This window comes from Astyanax mexicanus, chromosome 1 (assembly GCF_023375975.1).
Source record: "Astyanax mexicanus isolate ESR-SI-001 chromosome 1, AstMex3_surface, whole genome shotgun sequence".
Lineage (NCBI taxonomy): Eukaryota > Metazoa > Chordata > Actinopteri > Characiformes > Acestrorhamphidae > Astyanax > Astyanax mexicanus.
In genome coordinates this window covers 106617369-106642380 of record NC_064408.1, presented here as the reverse complement: position 1 = coordinate 106642380, position 25012 = coordinate 106617369, and the positions used below count along the sequence as shown (strand labels likewise).

Sequence of the window (25012 nt, the reverse complement as noted above, 5' to 3'; positions counted from 1 at the left end):
TGTGTTTTTTATTTTTTACTCAACCAGAGTGAGGAGAGAATAACCAACCATTCACATTGGTGATCCGATTAATCTTGTTCCTTTTATTGTTTTAATTTTAACTGTTCTTAAATAGTTCCATGGGAATCAAAAATAATAATAATACATTATTTGGCATATCAGAAAAAAAGGTGGGAATGACTGAAGGATAAAGTGCACCTGTTCAATCAGTCTTACACAAAATAAAAGCTGCACAAGTTTCCAAAGCTCATTTAAATAAGGCTAAGTTAATGTACACATTCTTAAAAATACAGGTTTTTAATCAGTTCTTATTCATTTGGATGTGCGGTTGTAGAAACACTACAATAGGGCACCTTCAATAAGGCTACACACTCCCTACAAAACCCAGTTTAAGAAGAAAAAAAGGACATATGTGGACAAAATGTGTTTGAGAGCATCAGTTCAGGAGTTGTGGGGAGGTAGAGTTGGTATACAGTGAATAGCCCTATTTGAGTAATGTTACATATTATAATCCATAAAAAAAAATGACTTTAACGAAGGTCAGTCAATCCAAAACATTTAAAGAACTTTGGAAGTATGCTGAAGTGCAGTCGTAAAGACTGTGAAAAGCGTTATGATGAAACTGGCTCTCATCAGGACCACCCCAGGAAAGGAAGGCAAGAGTTTCCTATTTTGCTTAGGATAAATTCATCAGAGTTACCAGGCTCAGACATTTTAAGTGAACACCACTCCAGATATTTTGGTTTAACACTTTTAAGTTTACTGTATGATTTCTCATGTGTTTCTTCATAATTAAAAAAATATAATAAAATAAAAACATTGATTGTTAAAAACATATTTGCTCTCAGGCTTAAAACTATTTCCCATGTAGCCTCATGAATGGAACCCTACACACTACTTGTCTGTGGCATCAAGACAAAGAACCCTCTTTGGCACCTCTATTTTTAAGAATGTAGGGGAAAAAAGCAGGTCAGAGTAAAAGAGATCAAGTCCATTCTTACTCTTCAGCTTCAGCAGGAGTTAAATGTATCTTACGGCTCTTCACAGTAATAAGTATCTACAGGTTCAGGATTCCTGAGCATTCAAACCTTTAGCTTAAGCTCTATCTGGGCGGGATTCATTTCACAGGGGGTTCTGGGGTCATTTTTTGTCTTTTATGGGGGTACTCTGTGATTTTATTCCCATCCGAAACAACCATGTATGTGTAATTTTCTCAGAGATTCTCTGAGAAAATTACAGGCAGAATTACCTCCTGAACTCCGTGGTCGTAAGGTAATTTTAGTCTTGTCTGGACGCACATCTCTTGAGTTTTGTCACCTCCTGTTCAATAAAACGGCTATTTTTCCACTGCTATGCACCATAATTACACTTTACACGAAGATCCACATAAACCAAACAGCGAGTGGAAATGGAGGAGCTACTGAACGCGATGTCATGTGACTGAAAAAGCCTAAAAACTCACTGGTCCTCCTGTATTTTCAATTGCAGTGCTAAAGCAAGAGTTTTATTCCAAAATAGAAGTGTTAACTACTTTTCACAGACGTTCCCCTGAGAAACTAATCCCCTCCCGACAGGGCTTTAGCAGTAGTATGTTTGTCAACAGTGCTTAGCTACCGCTTGGCTTAGTGTCCTCGAAACACTGCCATGTTCAGTTCAAATGTCTTCTAAAACAATTCTAAGTAATTCTAGCCCACCACTTTGGAACTGGCATTGTGCTGTAATCCTTCTGAGAACTTCTTCCAGTTTCATACCTCACGTAACCCTGTATTCACACACGGTTGGTTGTGCAGTGCCAGCACGTGCACCAGCATGGAGAACTCCAGCCCTGAAGGGATGAATTCCTGTTCAGTCTAAAGATTATATATATACATAACAGGTCCAATTCACCTCAGCAGGTAATCACCAGGTTCCATTTTAGACTCATAAAGACTTCTGCTTTCCCAGGAGGATGTTGGTTACATGCAGAGCTCCCCGAAACAGACTGAGATGGCCCAGGGTGATCAGAGCTAATAACATGGCGCTGCCACAGTACACTGCAATAACGCTGCTCTCCTCTGGCAGGAAACACTTAGACAGTGCGTAGTCTGACTGTGAGAATGAACCCTGCACACAGAGAAACACAGAAAACAGAAACAAATTCGTTTTTTAAATACAAATAAAATAAAATATAAATAAAATTCAAGAAGAGCTTGAATCTTTCCATAGAAATGTAGGTATTGATAATGGTCAAGCTGGTCAAAACATATTATCCATATTTCGTGAGTTGCTGCAGCGTTTTGTGAAGTCTCAGGATCCTATAGTTTATTAATTAACGACTATAGATGCATTACAGGATTCACTGACAGCTGCAGAGCCCCATTAAAGCCACTGTTAAATATTTGTAGAATGTTTAAAACTAACAGGCCTCGCCATTATGGCAGAGTTTTAACAAGACTTTTAACACCCCTAACCGAATACCCCTCTTAAGAGTACAGCACTCAAAATAGTACAGAGAGTATGGGACACTACAGAACTAGCAGACACCAATAATGACTTGGCTTTGAGCTTTCCACTGCAAAAATCAAAACGGCACCTGAGGAAGGAATGGTGTTCCATTCCTCCTCTACAGATTCAAACCCTTGTAGAACTTATTTAATTGCACACTGAAGCTTTTCTAATGGCTTAATATACACCATATTTTTTAAAAAGTATCTGTACGCCTGCATTGTGCTTGGTGATGTAAGGCTTGGATGGAAATGCTCAAACTTAGAAACCCATTCCATAAAGATCTTTACGCTCTACTGTTCTTGAGCTAATCTAAAGGCCATGTGAGATTTGGAAGACTGTAGTGATAGACTCTGCAGAAAGTTGGTGATCTCTGCACACTAATTTCTTTAATTCCCAGTCGCTGTTATAATATTACTGACAGTTGACTATGGAATATTTAGTAGTGAGGAGTTTACACGACTGGACTTGTTGCAAAGGTGCAGCATCCTATCACAGTGCCACGCTGGAGTTCACTGAGCTTCTGAGAGTGATCCATTCTTTCACTAATGTTGGTAAAAGCCTACTGTAGGTGGTTTGGTTTTATACACCAGTGGGGAGGGAACTGATTGGAAGCCGAGTTTATTTATTTGGGTAAGGGAATACTTTTGGAAATACAGTGATTATATGCTAGAATTTCCAATAGTTTGTCACCTGTCTCTATGTTCTAAACTGATTGGACAGTTGCTGTAATTACCAGGATAAAGCTGGGGTTGTTGCGGTTCCGCCAGTTGAAAGACGGAACGCTGATCTCAGGGATGCGGTTCTCATGAAAAACCTCACAGGCACTGTGGGTGTGGCCACTCAGAATAAGGCGGGGCTGGAACCACCACAGCAACTGTGGAAAGAAAGAGAGAGCTAGTTGAACATAATCAGTACAAATAAATGCATATCAATTCTGCCCAGGTTTATATGTTTATATTGTAGGGCAGCAACGATTAGTCGATATAATCGACAATGTCAAGTATTTTCATTTATTGACTACAGATTTCATGGTCGACTGCATTACACAAAGTGCTGGGGACAGAAACACAGTAGGAGATGGGTAACAGGCTCACTCACACAGTGTACAATCAACTTAGTCTGTATCTCCAAAAGTGCCCAAACACAACAAATTACATATTTAATCATTAAATATCAGTACTTTCCAAGTATAAACAGCATCTGAATTTTAATTTAAATGCCTTTTAAACCTCATGTTCAGCTGTTTTTCTGTTGTTTTTTTACATTACATTTGGCAGACGCATTACTTTTGTCCAAAGCAACTTACAATAGTAAAGTACAAACGTAATAGAAGTTAAAGGTAAAAACATATTTAGATAGGCATGGAGAACATGGCAAAAATAATTGTTGACTAATTGATAAACTAAAAAATATCAGATTAGTTGACTAGCAAACTAATTATTAGTTGCAGCCCTAATATGTATTTATGCAAAGGTTGAAATAGTATTGAATACCACAGAGTCAACTGATGCTTAAAGGAGAAATTCAAAGTGAAATGTACTTGGGGTGCAGAGAAACATGATAATGAGTACAAACTTTTGTTGAATAGGTCACCTCCGTTCACCTCCAGCATAGCAAAATACAGAGCGTATAATGCTAGTGACAGGGGCACAGCATTGCGACATTTAAAAGAGACACTGAGAACTTTGAAAGTGCCTTTTCACAGAACTATTTTTTGCATCCTGTTCTTCTATCCTACCTATTCGTTTGTGCTTATCAGTAAACATATCATAACTTAATTTTTAAGATGGTGGTGTCTGGAGGTACTGTGTGTATAAACAATGTTTTTAATAAAGTTTTTAAGTGTCTCAGTGCCTTGTTTTAAATGTAAGGGCCCTTAGAATTCTACCAATGAAGTGTGGAGCTGCTTAAGCTACTTAAGCTTGTTAATGGCGTAAAAATCTCTTTGCATGAGAAATGCTATGCCCCCATCACTAGCACTGTAAGCCTGTTGGGAGCATCGACTGAAAATGTTGCATTTCAGAATACAGTGGGTGAAAGGAGGTGTGCTATTTGACAATAGTTTGTATCATTTTCATGTTTCACTACACCACAAGGTTCACTCCATTTTAACCTGGATTTCTCCTTTAAGTAAATGAGCTTATAGTGTGTGAGCTGATTCCATAAAGGTCTCACCATCTTTGAGGCATCCTGAGAAAGCACATCGTAGCGCTCGTGAAACAGCTGGTAGCGTTCATTAGGTGGAGCTGCGTCTTCACCTGTGCACTCAGCATCACTGACCCGATATAGAGGATAATGCTGGAAAGCAACAAGCAAAATGAGATCATATTATCAATTATCAACTATTTTCATTTTTTAAATGTAGTTTCATACATATGGCGCACTCTGCAACACTAGTAAGGAATAGGGCAGCCACCCTGTTTTCCTTCTAATTCAGCAGGTCTCGCCGCTTGGTGGAGGTGGCCGGGTATCTAAGTTAAGTAAAGCTAAGCTAAGTAAACAAAACTGTAATTCTTAAAAAAAATGACCATGGGATGTTAATCTACACAGATTTCTCTCCTGAAAACTTGGGTGGGTAAAGCATTTCCATTTATTTATTGTAAGCTTAGATTTCCAGATTTTCACTAAGGCTGGGTGCAGCAGCTTTAGCATTAGTGGCTAACTGCTAGTGCTAGCTAAATGTTGCTAGTAAAACGCTAGTAAATGCCGCACGACAGTGCTATACTGAGAAATCAAGATTTGTGTTTTGGTAAGCCAGGGCGATGTTAGCTTGCGGTTCATCCCATATAGCTTGTTTTAACACGGTAAACACAAGGGCTACTTGCAAGTAATACTCACCTCTGAACAGCAAAAGAGCTAGTTCTTAGTGCTGTTAGCGGCTAATGCTAATACTGCTTCAGTCTAAGTGCTGGAGGACTAAACTGAACCTCCTGTAGAACGCTGTACTTCAGCGCAGTGGCTTTACTGCTCCTTTCAACCTCACTGGTAAAAGTCATACAAGAGGAGCACCGGATTATAAGGCGCACTGACGATTTTTGGGAAAAACTAAAGGATTTTAATGCGCCTTGTAGTGCAAAAAATACGGTAGATTATTTTTTTGGACAAAAGAATTGGGACAGCTGCTTATTTATTGTTTATTCTATAATCAAGAGAATTAAAATGTGTATTCTGCTTTTGTTAAAGTACCTCTCTTTCTAACAAGGTAATGATTGATTTGGATGATGCACAGTCATTCCACAGAACACAGTTCCACTGCTCCACAGATCCCATTACAGAGAGCCATATTCTATTGGCAATACCTCTTTACAGAGCCTAGACAAGCTGTGTGTTTGCATTTGAACATCTACAATGAGCCGCCAGCAGTGGATACAACTTAAAATAATCTCATATAGTGTGTGTGTGTGTGTGTGTGTGCTGTATATTGTCACATTTTCCTTGCACTAACAACATGAGCTCATCACTAAACTGCATTACTTTCAACATCATTTACTGCCCTCTACAGGAGCATAGAGATATAGCACACACACACACACACAGTTCTGCCAATTCAAAATGACACAGTTTTTGGGTGTGGTCTTGGCATTGCTCTACTGAGGCTTTAAATAACACATACAACCAGTTTCTGTAACTAATTTAGGACACTGAACCTATTACGCACATCACATTCCAGATCTCTTCTACAACCTGTCCATCAACATACCTTCCAACATAGTCCAATCCAAAAGTATTACACCACACCTGATACAAGTAATGAAAATGTAACAGTAATTAAAGTGCTACATAGACAGGTGCTGTGGGAATTCCCTCAGGCAGGAAGTTGAGTAAGAAATCATGCAGTGTAATCATGCCCTCACGCTACAATAATCTAGAGCAGGCGAACTGGATACGATGTAAAATCATCTGCAGTTCACTGTGGATGTGAACTGTGAACACAGAAGGGCAGACTCTCCCTGAAGGTGATATTTCACACCTGAACATAAAGGTGTGTTAAAAAAGCAGCTGGTCTGACAAACTGACACCTCAACAAGTGGAAAAACAGCTTAATGGTCAGGTTTTGGAAATATGATACTACACTGTTCTCCGAGGTTCGGTGACCGCTGAGGTCACCTGACCACGGACATCTTTAGGATTGAGCCTCAGGTCAACGGCATGTCAAATTTGATGTTTCTTAATTAAGTTATTAATATTATGGTGTAATATAGTGCCATTGCAAAACTTGTTTTCTAAAGCGCCTTTTGTGATTTGATTGTCACCTACGTTTTAATGTTAAAAAACAAAAAAATAATTAAAGATTTACTTTATTGGAAGGATCCATTAAAAGTCATTCCCAAGTAGGAATGCACAATGATTTCAGAATTAAATCTGTATTGGTTGGTATTTTATTATTTTTTTTTACATTCACACTGCAAAAAATCCATTGGCAAAAACTAGACAAAATTTATGCAAATTAAGACAAATATATGTATATTAAGCAAAAAAATCTGCCAATGGGGTAAGCAATGTTTTCTTACAAAAAGCAATGGCAAAGTCTCAAAATGAGTGAAGTAACACCTAAATTAAGCACAAAAGTCCCTGTTTTTGGACACAAATGATTGCTGCTTGATTGTGCTTATTTTGAGTTCAAATTACCTTACAATAAGGTACAGATTTTAAGTAAGAATGATTAAGATAATTATCCCTAAAATAAGCAAAATAATCTAACATTTACAATGCTTAGTAAGACTAAAAGTCTTATCAGAAAAGAACATAAGATTTATTGCCTTAAATTTAGAAAATTTCACTTGTTAAGATTACGCATAACTGCTCCTGGCTTCTTTTTCAGCCAACCTCACTACTGCTAAAGCTGAATTTTATCACAACAAATTCTGCTCTCTCACAGACTCCCGGAAACTATTTGCTACATTTAAATCACTACTCAACCCTCCGCCTCCTCCTCCGGCTACATGCCTTACGGCTGAAACACTTGCCTCATTCTTTACTGGCAAAGTGGCGGCCATCAGCAACCAGTTTACTGATGCACAATGTAGCAGTCCTACTACATGCTCTGCAGCCCGGTGTCCCTCCACCGAAGGCGTTGCTTTCTCCTCGTTCACTTCTCTCACTGAGAACGAGACACTGGCTCTCCTAACACGTAGCCGTCCTACTACGTGTCCGCTTGACCCAATTCCTTCAGACCTTCTGCAAACCATTGCACCTGCAATCATTCCAGCTATCACTCACACCATCAATGCCTAACTATACTCTCAAACATGGGGATCGCAGACAATGTGCTGTCATGGTTCAGATCGTACCTCACTGGGCGCTCGTTCAAGGTGTCGTGGCAAGGACAGCTGTCCTCAGCCCGCTCCTTATCCACTGGGGTTCCCCAAGGTTCGGTACTGGGACCCCTTCTCTTCTCCATATACACCACCTCTCTTGGTCAGGTTGTCCACTCACACGGATTTTCCTACCATTGCTTTGCTGATGACACCCAGCTATACCTGTCGTTCTCACCTGAAGATCACTCAATCTCTGCACGGATATCGCAGTGTCTCTCGGACATATCCGCATGGATGAAGGAGCATCACCTTCAATTAAATCTCTCAAAGACTGAACTTCTGGTTATACCAGCAAAACCATCTTTTCAACACAACTTCTCTATAAGTATCGACTCTCTCTCTCTCTCTCTCTCTCTCTCTCACCGACAAAGGTTGCTAGGAACCTGGGTGTTCTGGTTGATGACCAACTCTCCTTCACGCACCATGTGGCCTCAGTTGCTCAGTCCTGCCGCTTTGCGCTCTATAACATCCGAAAAATTAGACCGTTCCTGACGCAACAGGCCACCCAACTCCTGGTGCAAGCGGTCGTCATCTCACGCCTCGACTACTGCAATGCCCTGCTAACTGGCCTCCCGGCCTGTGTAGTAAAACCACTCCAGATGATCCAGAACGCAGCAGCACGTCTGGTCTTCAACCAGCCAAAACGGGCACATGTCACCCCGCTGCTCATTGAGCTCCATTGGCTACCAGTTGATGCTCGCATCAAATTCAAAGCTCTTACAATCGCCTACAAGGTGATGACAGTACAGGCTCCTTCCTACCTGCACTCGCTCCTGAAGGCTTACGCTACCTCCCAGCCGCTGCGCTCCTCCAATGAACGTCGCCTCGCTTTGCCAAACACTCACACAAAGCAATCCAGACTGTTCTCATACAGAGTTCCCCAATGGTGGAACAAACTACCCTCCACTACCAGATCAGGAGAATCTCTCGCTATCTTTAAGAAACTCCTGAAGACAGAGCTCTTCAAAGAGCACTTACTCTCTTAACACCTCTAACACACTAACTACTTCTAACCTCATTTCCTTCTTCCCCTCCTTCACTCCTCTATCCTATTATTCCCCTTGACCTCCTTTTATCCCTATCCAAAGATGTTTTACCTTTAAACTTATTTTACATTGTACTTGACTATTGTAAGTCGCTTTGGACAAAAGCGTCTGCCAAATGTAATGTAATGTAATGTAAAGAAAAGATTATGCAGTGCAATATTTCTAAACAATACTTGCTGATATTTTTTGTACGTTTTTTTTTTATTTAAAGGATCATGAGATGCTGGCCGCACTACTACAATTGGCCAACCTTAGCCGGGCTTCTTTAAAATGTAAAATATATTGATTTAAGCTCATTTTATTTACTTTTATTAGTTTTAGTTGAGTTGTGAAGTTAAACCAGGATGTCTAATCTCTCTGCAAGTCATAAATATGTGTATCAGTATTAAAATCGCAGATTTCTACATATGTAGTATTGCATATTATAAGCATCGGGCCAGAATTCCCACATTGGTGCATCCCTATTCACAATTACACAGAGGCTGTGAAACTAGAGCTTCAACTAATAATTATTTTGGTAGTTGACTAATCTTATGATTATTTTTTTGATTAGTCGATTAATCAACCATTATTTCTGCCATGTAATTCATCTCTAAAAATGATAGAAACAGCTGAATATGAGATTTAAAAGGCATTTAAATGAATGGATGGATGTTGTTTAAATGTGGAAATTACTAATATTTAGTGATAAAATATGTAATGTGTTGTGATTGAGCACTTTTGGAGTAATGCGGTACTGTAAGTAGACAATTAAATTTAGAGTCGGCAAATTTAAATAATCAATACTGTCAATTATATTGACTTATCGTTGTAGCCCTAGTGACAACTGCAGGGTTTTTTTATTTAAGTGTACTATTGAGTATGCTGTACTGAGTACAGTTTAATGTGATCTGAGGGGCTCAATAATGTCCCCCAAAGCACTGTTTAATATAATTTATAGTAAACAATGTGTGTTTACTGCATGTGTGTAGTATTTCACACTTACCTGCAATAAAATGGGAGGTGTTGATGCATATCTCTGCATGTCTCTGCAGCGATGCTTCTTACTCTCAGACTGAAAGCTCTGTAAAACACAGCAATGACAGAATTAGCCTGGCTCTACATTTTACACCAATATAAAGTTCATACAAATTTTATCAAAGCACCATTAAGGATTATATTCTCTGTAGTATCTCATAACATGATCAGGATGCATCATCAGAATGTAAGAAAACATGCTGAGTTAAAGCACCAACAGCTCTTGTCAGCAGAGCTTCAGCCAGTATCTTCTTATTTACACTTTGCAGAATGTCACAGTAATCAGTGAGGGTTCCCCTAGTCCCTTTTCACCCCCCGGTTTGTCAGGTATAAAACATAACAGCACACAAATAGTTTACAGCAACCATGGAAATGGGTGAGCTGGCTATTTGTTTTCCTAAACAGTTAATCACTGAGCAGTAAAGTTTTCTAACTATAGCTTGTAATTGTTTGACCCGTGTGAGTTATGCATCTAAGGGAGGGGCAGGCGGGGCAGAAAACTCTATCCAGTGTTGTAAACTGAACTTTTTTAGCCATTTCACACACACTCGCTTTTATTTTTTACTGATTGTTCCTTTAAGAAAATACACATAAGAAATCATGTAGTAAATGAAAAATGTTAAACAAACCAAAATACTATGTGAAGTATGTAGGTGGCTCTGATACACTGTTAACCTGCAGTTTCTGAGGCTGGTAACTTTGATGAACCCTGATGTAACTCTTGCACTTCCTATCATGGAGCGATCCTGATGAGAGCCATTTTCATCATACATTTTTGATAATATTGTGAATGCACTTAAGCACAACAGATGCTCATAAACACATTAACAGAGCAAAAAAATAAGTAATGAACTCTTGACAAGTTCAGCACAGATGTTAACTGAAAGTAAAAGCAGATCCCTATCTTAAAAAGCTTTATAGTTTGGACGATTTTAGTATATATCTACAATTTAGAAAATTTTAAAAACAAAAAAGAACCACTTAAAATGTTACGTGTATTCAAACATTTCACTGGTAGTGTATACTGTTTATTTTTGCTGATCTGATTAAAAATCATATAATCATATAATAATATAATTGAACTAAGATACAGCTCACTCAGTGATCACAACAATCTTACATACCCCCTAGTATTTACAGACTTTAGGAGCTGCTGGGGTTTTCAGTTATTCAACAAATTATCACTGGCTAGTTGAATTGAGTCTGTTGATACAACAAATTTTATTTTACAGTTTTATGGGGGGTTTTTTATCTATAATTTTTATAAATGTGCAATTTCTGACAATCACAAATGCGCAGAATATCTGAGCTACGTTTTATTTATTTTGCTGAACTGTGCGCTTAACTGCTTAGGCATGACCCCTGTCCAGCAGATAACCCATTACAGCACAGAGCAGACACTATAATGTATTCCAGGAATTAGGGTTTACTGGATCCAATCAGATCCTGTTCTAAAGCTGAAACTGGGCTGGGTCCAGATGTTAGTCAGCTGAGGACGTGGTGGCTGAAATTAAGACCATAATCCATAAAACCGCAAAGCCGTGAATGCACAAAGCTGTTACGATTAACGTGGCTGTCCCTTCTGTGTCCTGCTGAAGCTGCTCAATAACCTTCTCTACAACCAGGTCTGCTGATCATGAGCCAGAGGAGTCAGTAATAGTGAATATGGTCAGTGATAGGTCTTTATTTAAGAAGAGAGGACAGAGGCTCGTAAGCTGCAGGATTACGTGATCACTGACCATATGTCCTGCCCTCCCTGCACCACATCACACTCATTACTGCACACAGATGCTCATGAAGGACACTTTCACTAGGATGATCTTAATAAGAGTAATAAATATAGAAATGTTAAAAAAATGTAGAAGGTACAAAATAGAGGCAGACAGATATTTACATAACATTGGGGGTGTGCCATTGTATTGTACACAATATATTGTGACAATAGGCCAATCCCATTTCATTCCTTGATCCTACCACTTACCCCCTATCCCTCTGTTTTGCGTGTGTACACCAAGAAGTAGAAGCATACTGATTCTTTTTAGGCTGAAGGGGTAGGTTAGGGGAAGGGATAGGGCTTGTTAGTCCTTCATACAGAGATTTTTCAGATTCACATTTCAAACTGAGGGTTATGAGAATTACTGCAAAGATGGTGGAACAAGCGACCAAAGAAACACACAAATGCAAGTATTTTCCTTGTTAAAAGTGACAATTAGCACTATATTGCCATAGTTTAATGTGTAGTTTCAATGTTTTATTGCCAATTCTTTATATCAAGCATAAAAAAGATCGCTAGAATCTCGTCTCTGTAGCTTGTTAGCTTATCTAACTTTCCCGTTCCACCTTTAATGGTGCAACAGATGGCAGTGGCTCCACCATTTAAGGTGGAATGAAAAATTAGATAAAAGTTAATTAAAGCTAATTTCAGCTCTCCTTCACAGAGGAATTACAGAATGGATAATAGTTTTTGGGTGGAGGATTTCATCCTTTCCCCTTGTAATTCTGTTTCAAAGAGAAGGGTTACACTTGAAAACAAGGGGTATGGGTAAGTGATGGGGCCAAGCCGTGAAATGGGATTGGGCCAAAGTAATATTGCAGTTAAAAAAATCTGTAATCATATTTTTTTTAATAATAATTGTTTGTCCATTTATATGAATACTAAATATTCTGTACTTTAGTATTTTCCATTTATTAAAATTATAAGTCTGTTCAACACACTTAAACACTAATATATATAACTTGTTATATAAACAGCCTGTGTTTAGCCCTGATGATAATCATTATTGTAAGATTTTTTTTTCTTTAAAATATATAATGACCATAACACATAATAACATGTAATAAGCCCTGCATTATTTTAAGTATCAAATCAATACAACACTTTAAAATCCAAATAAAATTTAAATTCAAATCCTAAACTCAACATCAACATTAATTAATTCAGTGTTATTCAGATTTTTATTAGTGAGGACTGCTTGCAGCATGTGCTGGTAGTTTCATGTAGAAATACGACAATGTGTGACTGAGTGGAGAACATGATGCCTCTCCTCCAAAATAAATAAAGCATTATTAATATAATATTTATTGTCTGTTCATTCTGGGTTTAGGTATCAAATATTTATAAATATATTATATATAATAATACACAATATCTAATAACTAGGTAGATGTTTATGTATCACCGTCTGAAATAACTCTATTACAATACTATATTACAATGGCAGATATACAGTATATATAATATTGATGATGATGATGATGATGATAATGATGAGGATGTAAGTTACCTGTACAGAGCAGTTAAGAGCTTGTGAGAGACTGTGTAGCTCATTCTCTACACTCTGGCAAATGGGACAGTGATCTCCATGCAGCGCCACACTGTTCACCAGCAGAAAACTACAAACACAGAGATATGTTGAAACATGTTAAATGAAAACCACCAAACTGCTGGTTAATTGTGTTTCTTAGTTTACAAGAAAATGAATGGTGCTGTTTGTCCTTCCCATTTTTTCAGACCTCAAGAAAACTAAATACTGTAACATTCCTCAATGTTCAAGAATATGCCTTAAATATACAGCTCTGGGAAAAATTGAAGAGACCACTTCAGTTTCTGAATCAGTTTCTCTGATTTTGCTATTTATAGGTTTATGTTTGAATAATATGTACACTGTTGGTTTATTCTAAAACTACGGAAAACATTTCTCCCAAATTGCAAATAAAAATATTGCCATTTAGAGCATTTATTTGCAGAAAATGAGAAATGGCTGAAATAACAAAGATGATGCAGAGCTTTCAGACCTCAACATAGTTTTAAGAGTTCAGAAATCAATATTTGGTAAAATGACCCTTGTTTTTGATTCCAGTTTTCAGGCATCTTGGCATGTTCTCCTCCACCAGTCTTACACACTGCTTTTGGAGTTCAGCTTGGTTTAATGGCTTAAAAAAAACTCATTTTAAGTGGTCTCTAATTTTTTCAGAGCTGTATTTGCATTAAATCACCAATTTGCAATAAATTCAGTCTAATCTTTCTGGGTGAAGAATTATGCAAAACAGTGCAAAACAGTGACCAACTTAACATTCGATAGAGATTTAGAGCTCACTGTAAGACAGCGTCTAATACGGAGTACGTCACCATTGCCCAGCCTGGCAGAATAATAATAATAATAATAATAATAATAATAATAATAATAATAATAATAATAATAATAATAATAATAATAATGATAATAATAATAACAATATTTTTTTGTAAAAAAAAAAAAAAGACCAAAAGACAGTTCCATGTTAAATGACTTACTTCACTCCTCTCTTAGTAAGGATGCGCGCTGACGTCACATTGAACACTTTCTCAAAGCGCTCCAGTTTATAGCGAGTCATTCTGTATAGAAGAGAATAAAGAATTAAAGGCACTGCATTACAGCATAAACAAATACCAACAAAATACGGAAACATCATTAAAACGCCAATTTCTAGTTTAATCTTTAACCAACTTGTCACTCCTGACACTGTCAGTTTGCCTGCTCTGGACTCTGTTTCACACAACAAAGACTTCAATTCTCAGCATGCACCCACACCAGACTTTCCTGACACTGCTGATCATGTGAAGCTATTGCGTTCACGCTCTCCCAGCTTCTGATTGCTCACACCTGGTCTGTTTAGCATAATTACCCCTCTGTTTTTGTTAGCTCCTCGCAGAGCATGGGCGTGGTAGTGGGTGGGGGAAGTGGACCTGACTACGCATGGCCGGAGTATGCAGAAGGGCCCATGAAAATGATTGACTTTTTCGCTGACAATCCTTGTGTACTGGCATGGATAGGGGCCCACTGGCATTGAGAGTGTACAGGGCCCAGACTTTGCTGATACGCCCCTGTTGCAGAGTATTGAATCTAGTTTGCTAGCTCTTCTACAACCTGTTTCTTTTGATTGTTTTCCTTTGTTACCGTCCCACTTTGTGTTTTTTTTACTATTTTCTTGCTTTGCCCACTGTACGGTTTGTTGACCCCATTTTGCCTTCTACATTCAGGTACGTAGTTAACCATTGCTGCCTTTCTGATACTGACCATGCCTGTCTCTAACTACCTCTGTAAGCCTAGTCCCCTTGATAAAATACGGTATCTGCAAGTGTCTGTCCTTGTTTTGGCCCACGGGACACAACTGATAAGCAAAATAGGTCTGTAAACACTATAAATAACTGGTGTGAAACTTGTGAAGCACAAGTTCTAATAACTCTTTATGTCTGTTAAATATTTCAACAGCTCTACAAACTCACTCGTGGTGGAAGCCGATGTCATGGTTGCCAATAAGAACCACAAGTTCCGTATCGCTGGGGTGACGAAAGATCTGCTTAAAGCGCCGAACATCATCCTCCCAATTCTAAAGTAAAAGATCCAACAAACTGTGTTAACATAAACAACACCTATACATTTAACATCTAATTAGGTATTAAGCTACAGGATTTTAATGTTAATCATATTACAGAAACTGGAATTCTTGAGCAAATAATTAAACAACATTTGCGCAGTCACACAAAAAAAACAAAGCCACAATGAAGGAAACAAGCAGATGCATTTGCTCAGAATGACAATGACACTAAACTGACACAATTGAAATAAGACTGAATAATTTATGAGAAAACAAGAGCAGAGTGTCACAGACGGAGCCCTGCTCACGCTCAGCACCACTGGCACTCTGCCAGTCAATGGTCAGCTCTGCAATCTAGCTCAAGGGCAAAGATTAGTAGGTTTATCTATTTTAATTTTTAAGGGCAGTAAATACAAATAACTTGAGTTAATGTTTGCAAAAGAGTTAGCCTGTCTCCTCACGGCACATTGACCCTGGTTAATTGTTTACTTTTATTGGTTTGGAAAGGGAAACTGAAAGTTTTGCCTCTTCTGAGGCAAGAATGTAATAAGAAAGTAAAAAAACAAAGTGTCATGAGGATACGCAGAGACTTTAAGATATTAAAAATATTCTTTGACATATGAAGACTGTTCCCAGGGTAGACGTAGTGACATAAGATGAGAACTTTGTCATCTGAGCAGAACAGAGACATCTGAGCTGATGTTAGGTGCAGTTGACACAGCTTGCATTATAACCAGTGATAAACAATTAACCATTAAATGATGCATATCTCTATTTTAGATCTGTCTCTCTGTGGGTTGTTAAAGGTGTGACCTGTGGAAAGAATTTTACTCTGTTTTATTGTTTAAATTTACATGTATGTAATGGGTGGCATAATCTTTTAAAGTAAACTTTAATACGATTAAAATGTTGCCTTAGATTTTATTTTAGTCCTGCTACAATAAATGACCCAACAAAGAACACTACACAATGTATAATGATTAAAATGAGTTTATTACTTTATTTGTTTCAGTATGTTTAAAATATAAAACTATTACTTATCAGACTTCTGAAAAAATTTAACGTGATCTTCCAACATCCTTGAATGACCTTCATGCAATGAAATTATCACTGCAATGCTCCAAAAAAAAAAAACAGTTCCTGTAACAGTTTTCATGCATCTTGGCATGTTCTCCTCCACCAGTCTTACACACTGCTTTTGGATAACTTTATGCCACTCCTGGTGCAAAAATTCAAGCAGTTCAGCTTGGTTTGATGGCTTTAGACCATCCATCTTCCTCTTGATTATATTCAAGAGGTTTTCAATTTGGTAACTCTGTGGCAGAAAAAAGCTGAAAAAAATAATTGGCTTATAACTTAAAACAATAACTGAATTTTATCAGTCTATTAACATACACACTAAGAAAAGTAAGTACAGATTTGTACTTAAAAGAGTACAAAGCTTGTCTCTGGGGCTGTACCTTATATTGAGGTACAAAAAAAGTACCTTTCAGTAAAAGTCCTTTTTGTACCCATGGCCAGTAAATCTTATAAAGATTATAAACATTATCATCAACTAAATATGGCAAAAAAAAACTTGATGATGCAAAATTGTCTGGCTTTTAAATAAAAACGTGCAATTAAAGTATATATTGTTTATTAGTACAGTGATACAGAATACTGAATGTACCTTTTGGCTGGTTAAATGGTACAAATCTGTACTTATTGCTGTTAGAAATTACTTTGTACTTCAGAGGGAACAAATCTGACCCTGTAAAGACCAATATTGTACCTTTGAGGGTACAATTATGAAGAGTATACCTTTGAGTGCAAAAAAGTACTCATATCGTACCTCTGTTTTTTAGAGTGTATGTCAGGATAATTCTAATAGAGTAGATGCATGACTCAGCTGGAAATGTTTGCTGCATCTTGAAACCCTGCTGTCTGAAGCGTAAACCTTTAGTCTTACCTCAGGTGAACTCCATTTGCCTTCATCGAAAATGTCTCCCAAAATAAAAACCAGCTCTGGTCTGAGTAACCACATGGCTGTCTGGAAAGCTCTTTCCATCTGCCACTCCCTACAAGCACAAAAAGAACCAGAGTGTTTAAATTTCTACTATGGTGCATCATTAAAGAGCAAGGCAGGAAAACACTACATTATGCAGCAAAAAAGGCTAACAGGTCGGTGTGTAAAACCAGTGAGATGCTGTTGGGAATTCTCCAAAGCTCTAGAATGGCCAAGTTCAAATCTAAATAGTTGATCAGTGAGGACACTTTAGTTTTGCAGCAGAGATACAGGGCTGATTCAATAGCATGCCAAAAGTCACAGGACACTAAAGCTAAAGTACACTGCACTGGGAAAGAAGCCCTGAATCAACTGAATTTGTACACATTACCAGTAGTGGGGAAAATGTTCGATTCATAGATGCATCTCCATTCAGATGTGGACGGTTCTGAATCGATTCACAAATACCAATTTTTTTCAGTTACACTTTATTTAGTTCCTTTTCTCCATTAAAGCTCAGTAAAACTCACTTGTTTCTGTTTTCCTTTCAGCTGGTTTTACATTTGTATCTGAAGTCTGCCTAACCATTACCCTAACAATACTAATCTTAGATCTTGGTTTTAATTATTTGATTAATTAATCATTTGATTCATTTAATTAAGTTTTTTAAACAGAAAGAGTGCCTAAAAAAGCCTATTGAATAGTTGGATTTATTATGATTCATTACAGATACTTTAAAAGTGCCAACAAAGAAAAATAAATACTTTATAGAATAAATAATAGTATACTTGCTTTTTGGTAGACACAGAATTTTAAGATCTGCAAAGTGCATGAAGCTTTTTGGGTCTGAGGCTGTTTGCACCTGTCAAATTTTGGTTTAATGCATATTGCACATTTTCTGCTTAGTACAATAAACCTGATTTCAATCCTGAAATATTACTGTGTCCATCAGTTATTAGATATATCAAACTGAAATGGCTGTTGCAAACACCCAAATATTTAGAACTAAAAATGATTAAGATTAATAGGGGTGCCCAAACCTTTTCATATGACTGTAAGTGTACAGCCATAAAAGGACAACTCAGTAAGGAAGTACATATGCAAATTACAATCTGAGTTTATTAGGGAACAGGCATAGTCTTTTATCTGTGCAGTCAAAAAGAGGAAGTCCCTTCTTGCTTCTGCAGCAGAGGTGTGAACAACATTCGCTTGTTAATATTTGACTTAAGTGTTTCATAAAACAAGAGTAGAACACATACTGTTTTTTATACCTTAACAATTACCTACTGTATTTTTGATGAAATCTGTGATGCTTCAGTAATTTTAGTCCTGTCCAGACGAACATCTCTGAGTTTCATCACCTCGTGTTTAATAAAATAGCTATTTGTCCACTGCCGTGCACCGTAATTACACGTTGGGTGCACATTTCCACAGAGATCCACGTAAACACGAGTAGAAATGGAGGAGCTACTAAATGTGATGTCATGTGACCGAGAAAGCCACTATCAATGAGTAGAAGTGTCCCCCGGAGAAACTTATCCCATCCGGACTTAACAGCTCCTACACCACCACCATGTCAGTATATGTCACTGCAGTGCTGAGAATAATGACCCACCACCCAAATAATAATACCTACTCTGTGGTGGTCCTGAACATCAAAGAAAAAAGTGAAAGGAAAATAAGTACGTATGCAGAGAAACAGAAGGGCTGCTGTCTCTAATTATAGAACTATAAAGTGGTTCAACATATATCTATAAAGTAAAGCTGAGAAAAGGGATATGATGGTCATGATAACATTGTAAAAGAAGTGATGGTGGAGAAAAAAATTAATCAATAAACTAAATGTACTAATAAACAGTTTGACATGTTTATAAAACTTCTGCAACACAGACAATAGGGTTGGGATTTTGGGAGCTCTTATATTAAAGACTAAAAACTAAATAAAACAATAAAATCAGAGCAATCTCTAAGACAGTGGTCTGTAAAAAATCAACAGGGTTCATTTGTCTGAGTTAGATTTGTGATATTTATTAAAACACATTACCAAAAAAAACACTGGTAAAAAAAAATACAGCACACTAACACCAATGTTAAAAAAAATCTATTAAACTATTTTAGTCATAAACCCAGTTCTTATACTAGATTGTAACATGGCCAGGGTCCACACAAACACAAAGTCCAAACACAAAGCCACTGCCCTAATCACTGGCTCACTATGCTCGGGCTCTGCCAAAAACCCTCCTGTGCCAAAAACACTGAATAAGTGTCCTGAAGCATGTCAGCATGCTAAAACATGTTATAGCTGGAGGAGCACAACACTGGCTTAAGGAGGAAAGTGAACTGATAGGAGCAGATTTTGGCAAGCAGTCAGTAATGGATGACTAGAGAAGCTGGCACAGGAGGAAATGAGTGAGCAGTGAACATGATGGTCATTTTCCCAACAATAAAGTCTTTTATAACAGACATACACAAACAGTGTTCAGCCATGAGGAAAGTCGTGCTATTTATGAAATGAGCAGATATTGATTGAGATATTAAGCAGATTAATGTCCTTAATGCCCTGTATATGAGGAGCATAATCTGTAGCTCAGCAGATCTATTTCTGATACATTTTTGCCTTTAGTGTTTGGTTTCTGCTAGCCCCTTTTACAATACAATTCAAAAGGCAAAACCGAAATCTTAAAAAAGCAACTTTTAAATGACAGTAAATAAAGTAAAAAAGAAAAAAAAGATTTCATGTTTCATGACGTTTGGACACAACATAATAAGAAAGGTCAGTGTTTTATAGGTTGGTGCAGCATACAACAAGTCAGTTTTGCCTTCCCCATAAAGGCAGACATGGCCTAGGGGTTAGAAATGAACTTGATACAGGAGGGTCGGTAGGAAATAGGGATGGCGAGTGATAAGAACAGCGCCTTCTCCACGTCAACATTTACAACTGCGGCTGAGTAAGAAACCAACCCTCAACTGCTCCCAGGGCACTTTGGTTGCTGTTCACTGCTAAGGGCGTGTGCTTTCACTACCCAGTTCACTAGTGTGCGAGTGAATGTACATTCATGTGTGTGTGTGCGTGTATTCACTATCGCAGAAAGGTTGAATTTCAGAGTTTGAAATACACTGCACTGCTGTGCAATGGCTATTATTTTATTACAATTGTGTCTGGCACTTTGTAAAAGTAATCTGGTCCAAACATGACTGAACTCACTTCATCAAGATGATCAATGTTTTGCTCATCACTTTTTTATGACAGCTACTTTAAATATATGAAAATATGGTTGATTTGAATGTTGGTGAACTCAGTGCAGTTAATGCATCACCTTCAACATGCTAGACTGAGAATCAAATCTCTGATTGGACAAGCAAATCAACCACACCAATAAACATACTTGGGCAAGCCTTTCAATGGAAGAACTTTCAGTGTTGGTCAGTGTGAAAAGATTTTATTCCAAGTCATTTAAAACCATGTCTATTGGCCTATGAAAACAACAACTGCCAGATTATTTTAATATTATATTAGAAAATGAAAAAGGAAAATCCATAAATCCATGGTTTTTGCAAGGCTGGGTCAATATAACCAATTAATACTAGAAGCATGCTTTCTTCAAAAAGTGAGAACTACAGCAGAAGAGACTGCTATCTGTATTTATTCTTAGGAATGTAACAAATTCCTGGAACTGCGCAGGAACACAAAGAGCTGAAACACAAATACAATACAAAAGACTTATACATTTAACTTTACATTAACATGGGACTATTTACACTTATATTTTCATCATTTTGACACCTATTTTGAATCTATTTACATAGGTTTGGTTTGAAGCCTGCTGGTGGAAATCAGTGAACCTCAATATTGTGAGGTTCCCATATCCTTGTTTGGACATGCACAGATTTATACACAGATAAATCCTTAGGCAAAACTTCAGTGCACCCACCTGCTTGTGAATCATGATTTAAAATCTGGATTCTCACTGTTTTTAGCAAAACATTTTTAGTAAATCTTACACAACATAAACACTTGTTAACATGTTTACAACAAGTGAAGGTCACAAATCATCACACAAATACCAACAACGCTCAATCTGCAGTAGGTGAAGCTATTTAGTCCAACCTACTTACGTTACAAGATGCAAAATACCATTCAGTTTTTAATTTTCACCGAAATTCTGATTGTAAGGGGTGGAAATTAAAAACTAGAAAATTGAAAAAAATGAATGAAACTTTTTCCTTCACTACACTAAAAAATAAAATAGTCAAGTTCTGCGCCCAGTTTTCCATTTTAGGATACAAGAAAAAAATCTTACTGATAAACATTACACTGAACAAACCAGCCTGAGTTTAGAGCGACAACATGAAGATATGAATCCACAGGACCTGGGCTAAAGAACCTGGGCTCAAGGATCAGACCTGGACTTAAGGACATGGACTTCTGGACCAGACCTGGACTTAATGATGTGGATTTAAGAACCTGGACTTCAGGATCAGGACTTCAGGATTAGCACTTAAGGACCTGGACTTCAGGACCTGACCTGGACTTAAGAGCCTAAACTTAAGGGCCGGACCTGGACTGAAGGGCCAGGGCTTAAAGACCTAGACTTCAGTACCAGACCTGGACTTCAGGGACAGACCTGGACTTCTGGACCAGACCTGGACTTCAGGACCAGACCTGGACTTAAGGACCAGACCTGGACTTAAGGACCTGGACTTCGGGATCAGGACTTTGTGATCAGCACTTCAGGACCTGAACATCAGGACCTGACCTGGACTTAAGGGCCAGGGCTTAAAGACTTGGACTTCAGGGACCGACCTGGACTTCAGGACCAGACCTGGACTTAAGAGCCTAAACTTAAGGACCGGACCTGGACTGAAGGGCCAGTGCTTAAAGACCTATACTTTAGGACCAGACCTGGACTTTAGGACCTAGACTTCAGTACCAGACCTGGACTTCAGGGACAGACCTGGACTTCAGGACCAGACATGGACTTCAGGACCAGACATGGACTTCAGGACCAGACTTCAGGACCAGATCTGGACTAAAGGACCTGGACTTCAGGACCAGACCTGGACTTAAGGACCTGGACTTCAGGACCAGACCTGGACTTCAGAACCTAGACTTCAGGACCAGACCTGGACTTAAGGACCTGGACTTCAGGACCAGACCTGGACTTAATGACGTGAATTTAAGAACCTGGACTTCGGGATCAGGACTTCAGGACCTGAACATCAGGACCTGACCTGGACTTAAGGGCCAGACCTGGACTTAAGGACCAGACCTGGACTTAAGGACCAGAACTGGACTTCAGGACAGGATTAGGACTCTATCAGGGTCAGGGTCTTTCTCTGGTGTGTTGGAAGCTGTAGCTGGCCTTACCTCCTCAGCTTGTCGAACCAGTGTCCCCGGATGGCTCCGAGGAGGTGGGTGTCGGAGAGGAACAGAGCCCTCACAGCCGCGGGGGAACCGGAGCCCGTACCACGATCCCCGTCCTCCCTCATCTCCGGCCAGGAGCAGCGCAGGACCGCGGGGTAGTAGATGGCAAACTCGCAGAAGAGGAAGACGGAGCCGGCCGAGATCAGCAGCGCCAGAGCCAGGCTGCACCTACACCTCCCGCCGCCCAGACCCACCATCATCACCCCCACCACCACCTCCACCACAGCCGCTACTCCTGACTGCACCTCCCGCTCCTGTCCGGGGCCATTTCCCGAGAAAACAACAGCGCGTGTTTATCAGCAGCTCATCCTCAGAATCAGAGAAGCATCGAGGTCAGTCTGAAACACGAAACACGCAGCAAAAAACGCAGTTTAACGCCGTTTTTCACGCGTTTAACACCGTTTTGTTGGTGGCAGGTCTTCCCATCAGCCGCCAAATTCCCTAAAAAATCCCTCTCTCTCACTCACATACATACACACACTCAACCACACAGAGAGAGAGAGAGAGAGAGAGAGAGAGAGAGAGAGAGAGAGAGAGAGAGAGAGAGAGAGAGAGAGAGAGTCAGCAGCCACGTGAGAACAACACAGCACAGCCCCCACACCCTCCGCTGTTCCGCTGTTGACGTCCGGCTGAACCCCCAGAACCGGACGGGCAGGAACCATCCCTCACCCTGCAGCAGCTCCAGCAGCAGCTTCAGCTGCAGCACACAGAGCGGTTCCTCCACAGTGACTCATCACCACCGCTGTGTTCTCTGTGCTCTGCAGCTGTAACACGAAGCCAGAGCAGTGTCAGCACTGACTAAAGATCTGCACAGCAGCCCTGCACGCGCCGCCACGCGCTCCTCACCGGTACTGCACTCCAATCACTCCAATCACTGCTAGCTCAACTTTTAAAGGTGAAGTACCCCTTAAAATGCCTTGTACAGTATACGGGATACAGTTGTAGGTGATATAAAACCCTTCTTCTCTGCAGTAAAATAAGTTATTTACACTCTGAATCTTTGAGGGCTTCGGAATCTCCTACAGGACACTTGGAGAAGCTGCCTGTTCTCTCTTTACTCTGCTTAATAATTCCAGATCAACAGGATTCTTGCACAATTCAAATTCAATGCTTTTTAAGACATTTTTTACACCGCAATAAATATAATTTAAGACCCAAAAATGTAGTCATAATTTCGTTGTAAGAAAATAATTTGTTGTATTGAAAATTTAATATATATAATATATAAGTATTGAAAACTTAATATAGCTAACTCGCCGCTAATGTAACTGTTATCTAGCTTGCCGCTAATGTTAGCTAGCTTGCCGCTAAATTTAGTTCTCTCCCCAGTAATGTAGCTAGATAACTCGCTGCTAACGTGAGTATGTTAGCTAGCTCACTGCTAACGTTAGCTTTTGCTTTCCCACTGGCATTAAACACACCGTCTGAAAATATAATACCTACAGCAAATATACAGTAAATTTAGGACAATTTAAGACCTTAATTACCCAGTTTTTAATTTAAGACATTTTAAGACTTTTTAGGAACCCTGAATAAGAATCAACCCAAATTCTGCATGTTTGAAAATGGACATAAAACTTGACAAACATAACAAAACTAAAGGTTTGGAGGACATGGATTGTTTGATTAGAATTCAGGAAAATATTGATTTTAAAATGAAGTTCAGGAAAGAGACAAATTTATGATTTTTATTGATTATATTTTGACATTAGCAGATTTAAATTTAAAGAATGAATTTATTTAAATATTTTTTTATATTTTCTATTATAATTACAATTACACTTTTCAGTAATGTTCCTTATCAAACATGAAAGCTTTTATGTAATGCTTAAATAGAAATCCTCAAAATTTAGTGGCGTATTGTCAGGCAGACAAAAATACTGGCCTAGTAATTAACTAAGGCTACGTTCACATTACCAGGCTGAAGTGACTCAAATCTGATTAACTGCTCAATGAGGCTCAGATATGATTTTTTTCATGGCTGTGTGAATCACAACCTGTTTTTGTGGTGCCACATTGTTGCCTGTTTGAATACCAGAAGCATCCATTTCTATCTAAGTAACAAATATTTAATACAATTTTGGAAATGTAGTATTTTCTCTGCAATGAGCAGGAGTTTAACCATTTACAATTGACACAGTTAAAAGGATGATTATATATTTACTGACTGCTTGCAGCAGCTGTGATTGGATTAGCAGTGTTAGGAGAGCTGAAAAGGAGTGTTTTGATTGGCCCAGTTCATCAGTAGTCAACATCCTATTAAAAGAGATCAGCTATCCGATTTCTCCATTACAGCTCCTTCTCTTCACTCCTCCTGCTCCTCTCCTCCACTCTATTTGGAACTCTTTAACAACGTATGCTTCATTAGAACATGTTT

At 38.6% G+C, this 25012-nt stretch overlaps 1 protein-coding gene across 1 annotated transcript; it reads right to left on the bottom strand.

Moving 5' to 3' along the window:
• Positions 1-63: 63 nt before the first annotated feature.
• On the bottom strand, positions 64-23468 carry mppe1 (metallophosphoesterase 1). Its single transcript, XM_022680257.2, has 9 exons — positions 22579-23468; positions 17175-17283; positions 15135-15238; positions 14163-14243; positions 13153-13261; positions 9837-9914; positions 4663-4785; positions 3221-3361; positions 64-2103 (listed from the first exon to the last, which is right to left on the bottom strand). Exons 1-9 carry the CDS (start codon positions 22833-22835, stop codon positions 1921-1923), a joined length of 1185 nt encoding a protein of 394 aa, XP_022535978.1. The 5' UTR covers positions 22836-23468; the 3' UTR covers positions 64-1920.
• Positions 23469-25012: the final 1544 nt, after the last annotated feature.